Source organism: Lottia gigantea, assembly GCF_000327385.1.
Source record: "Lottia gigantea unplaced genomic scaffold LOTGIsca_7, whole genome shotgun sequence".
Classification (NCBI taxonomy): Eukaryota; Metazoa; Mollusca; class Gastropoda; family Lottiidae; genus Lottia; species Lottia gigantea.
Genome location: NW_008710370.1, coordinates 177,394 through 181,324, shown reverse-complemented (window position 1 = coordinate 181,324; position 3,931 = coordinate 177,394). Strand labels below are relative to the sequence as shown.

General features: G+C 34.2%; 1 protein-coding gene across 1 annotated transcript; it reads right to left on the bottom strand.

Annotated features, from left to right (window-relative positions):
* Nucleotides 1–257: 257 nt before the first annotated feature.
* LOTGIDRAFT_154857 (hypothetical protein) lies at nucleotides 258–2,223 on the bottom strand (the record flags this gene model as incomplete). Its single annotated transcript, XM_009065365.1, has 3 exons — nucleotides 258–346; nucleotides 1,801–2,004; nucleotides 2,190–2,223. 3 exons carry the CDS (start codon nucleotides 2,221–2,223, stop codon nucleotides 258–260), a joined length of 327 nt encoding a protein of 108 aa, XP_009063613.1.
* Nucleotides 2,224–3,931: the final 1,708 nt, after the last annotated feature.

The following is a 3,931-nucleotide window of genomic DNA, read 5'->3' as shown; positions in this document are numbered from 1 at the left end:
CACAGCTTTACGCCATGCTTAGTTACAAAACAATGCAGTGAAAGAGATCGTTAGTTTTGGTACACATAAAATTAACGGAATAACACCGAACCCTTCTATAGTCAACAACTATACATAATATAACAATACACATTAAAATACTGTTGGTTTCGTTCAACTTAATTCAATCGATTAAAAAAAAATATTGGTACGTTGCAAAACTAATTATGGTTTGTCGACTTGTCATCAATTCATTTGCAACAAATGTTAACATTTAATCAATCAAATGTGGAATTATGTACTCGGTTGAGAAATCTAAGTAAAGATTCATAAGTGTTACCATATTCATTCTTAATCAATACTAAATCTATAAATATACAGTTTATTATGAATGTAATTTGGTTCCATCACTTCTATAAGGTAACATAGATAGAACGATTTTCGCTTCCTATGACGTTATAATTCGTCTACACCTTAAGCGTAGAATATTTTGGCCAGGACTAGAATACACTTACTGCTTAGGCTTTTGCCACGAAACACACTTGGAACATGGCCTATATTGGCACCATTTAATATATTAGACATGAATAAAGGGCTGTAATCAAGGGTTATATTAGCTAGGAATAAGGGACTTCGAACCACGGGCTATATTAGCTATATGTCACGGGCATCTATGAATCACGTACTATATTAGTTGCTTTGAAACCATAATAGCTATGAACATAGGGCTATTTAACCTATAAAGCATCGATAATTAGGGCTATGAACCATAAACTTAATAGTAATAGCAATGAACTGTACCACGGGTTATATTGCCTATGAACAAAGGGTTATATAAGCTATGAATTACGGGGTATATTGGTTAATTAACGAATGCTAGCACCAGTTGATCCAAAGGTTGTTCTTGTGCGTTGTTAAGTCGTCAAAATTGGTTAGTCAGAAATCTTTTCCAAATAATTAATAAAGAAGTTCAAGTTCGCAGTAGGCCACGTTAAAGATTTATTTTAATTGGTACCATTAGTATTATATCACATCTGTTAGTAATATTTTTATATAGAATCAATGGGATTTCGTAAGTTTCCGTTCAGGTAATATCAGATTTGTTAAATAATCAGCTTTAATTGTATTACGTTTATGATCGATCACGGAGGTGTCTCGCTGTTTTCACTCCTTCTCTTTAAAACTAATGAGATTTAGTTTTTACTGCATTCCAGACTTCTATAGCCTATTGAAAGACGATTATACAGTTATGTGCCAACCTGTGCTTGTTTGCTAATAGAAGCAAGGCTGTAAATTTGCAACGCGGTTCAGATCGGATGTAATGAACGGTTTCTCAATTTCGAGATCTTGCGAACGTATTTACCGTTACGGTTGCATTGATATCAAGATAAAATATCAAATCTGGTTTGGTACCTCAAAAAGATCTTTCACTTGTAAACGTATTTACCGTTTAGGTTGACAACAATATTGCTATCAGCGAAAGAGAACATTTTTTAGGTAAAATATTAAATCTATTTTGACACCACTTACATACTGCTCTTTATGGCCAAGTCGAAACATGTCCGAACCTAAAAGATTTTATTTTACCTCCACTGAAACGTGAATTGATGCCGTTGATGGTGAGGCATAGTAAACCGACTTTTTCACTCATGAATTCATGAATAGAATTGTCAACTAAGCATCTTTTTCGTAGCGTTCACATTTCAACTAATTATGCATATTTATCCTGCATACATATTTTATTTTGCCCAAAAGCTTGACAACTAAAATTATACGGACTCATTTGATAATGCCATGCATCAGAACCTCAATACTACTTACATAAAATAGATAAACGCGAATGAACTTCAATATGATCATCCGCCAGTTGTGGACTCCCTCTTTTACTGAATTGGTGTTCACAAGCAACTATGCAGTCTCTATAGTTGCCTACCATTCCCAATAAAGCTGAACGTAATGGACCCATTCTTTCTCGATCATCGGCTGCTGATATTAATGATCTGATAAAATCCTGGAATGTTACGCCTGAAAAATATCAAAGGAATGCTTTTTGATTAAAAATTGATTACGAAAATAGTTAGGGCACGCGTTCGCTGATTTGTACATGGTTTTTGGATGCCCTTGAGCTGACATGTAAAGAAAGAAAGAAATACAACAAATTTTACAATGATAACAATTTGGTTCTTGAAGATCTTGTCTACCAAACTCACTGGCATTATTGTTTCCCGGATTATCAGTATCCATTTATAGTTGAGTCGACTGGAAAGATGACTCATTGAAGGTCGTGAGACTTTCGCATGTAGACCGTGACAAGAACTGTTAATCTCTATTGTTCAACCAAGATAAGATTGCTGCTGCAATAGAATTAAATGTGGTTTGGTCGACCACTCATCTGTATTCTTTTCGTGTTTTCAACACTTTTTTTATTTGACAATTGGAATCTAAAACAAACCAATTTCCTATATATAATTAGTGTGGCTAGAAATAGATCACAACCGTGGTCTTTTAATAGTATTGAAGTTTTAATGACTTCTATATAAAGATGTAGAAAATTAGACAGCGTGGACCGGAAGTTGTTTTCAACAGCATGTCATGAAAGCCTATTTTCGTGTTGTAACTTTTACTAACTTGTGCCTGTATCGTGATGATTGATCTTAAGCTTTGGTCTAATAGCACTTGTCCAAACCACGCCCCCACTCGCATTACTTCCTCGAGAATGGTCTTATTAACCCGTATTAGGGATACGGCCGCATCTAATGTCGCTGTTTTTTTATCGTCATTTTGAGGTTTTTTGTTTGGTACATTATATAATATGTAATATACGTTGTATAATTGCGTGCATTCTTGACATTCTTTTTAATTAATTTTTTAACTATTTTACACGAAAGTCTCACAAAAAATAAGATAATCGTCAATACCAATTAAATTTCGTTTCTCTGTCTAAAGAATGACGTGCTATTATGTCCTTTACTTACTTTGTAAAATGTTCGCATCTTAATTTTTAAACTTTGAGTGTTGGTTCTACGTTTACTCGCATGCATGCTTTGGGAGTGGTTTGTAACCTTCTTGCATTCTTTAGGAGTAGTTTGTATCCTACTGTACAATTTGGGAATTGGTTAACGTGCATTCGAAGTTTGTATACATTTAGTGTTGTTGTTTCTACGTTCCTTTGGATGCGTACTTTTGGAGTAGTTTGTACCCTACTGTACAATTTGGAAGTTGTTTGTACATTATTGGTATGAAATTGGTGTTATTTGTATTTAATACATTGTGAGTTGTTTGTACGTGTACTTTCATATTTTGGAAGCTGTTTGTACATTATTTGTATGAATTTGGTGTAATTTGTATTTAATACATTGTAAGTTGTTTGTACATGTACTTGCATACTTTGGAAGCTGTTTGTACATTATTTATATGAATTTGGTGTAATTTGTACTAGTGATTAATTCATTGTGAGTTGTTTGTGCCATACTTTGAGTACTGAAGGAGTTTCTCATAGCATACTTGCATACGCTGGATTTTGTTTGTAAATGATTGAACTCTTCCCCTAGCAATCTAAATAAAATGCCAGTCATATGTTCAGTTCTTTGCCTTTTTATGTCAAAACAGGCCTTAATACTGATGTAAGTGTCCTCTTGGAGGAGCAGTTTCAAGGGCACCATCCTAGAACATAAGTCTAAGGTGCATGAGTGCTGAGCTACCAGGGCCCTGAAAGTGCATTAAAAAACATCATGACTGCTTTATCTGCCATAAATGTAAATTGTAAACAGTTCTGTGACTTTATCCTTTGAGAAATTCCAGGACTCATCCAGACTTTGTTTTTGTGAAGCTAAGTAAGGCCATGAGAGTCCACAAGGTCACAAATATTATTCTATTATTTGTTTTTCTTTGGGAATCAAAATCTAGGAAGATTTAACAACACGCAACTAGTTTGACACTAATCAGTCAAATT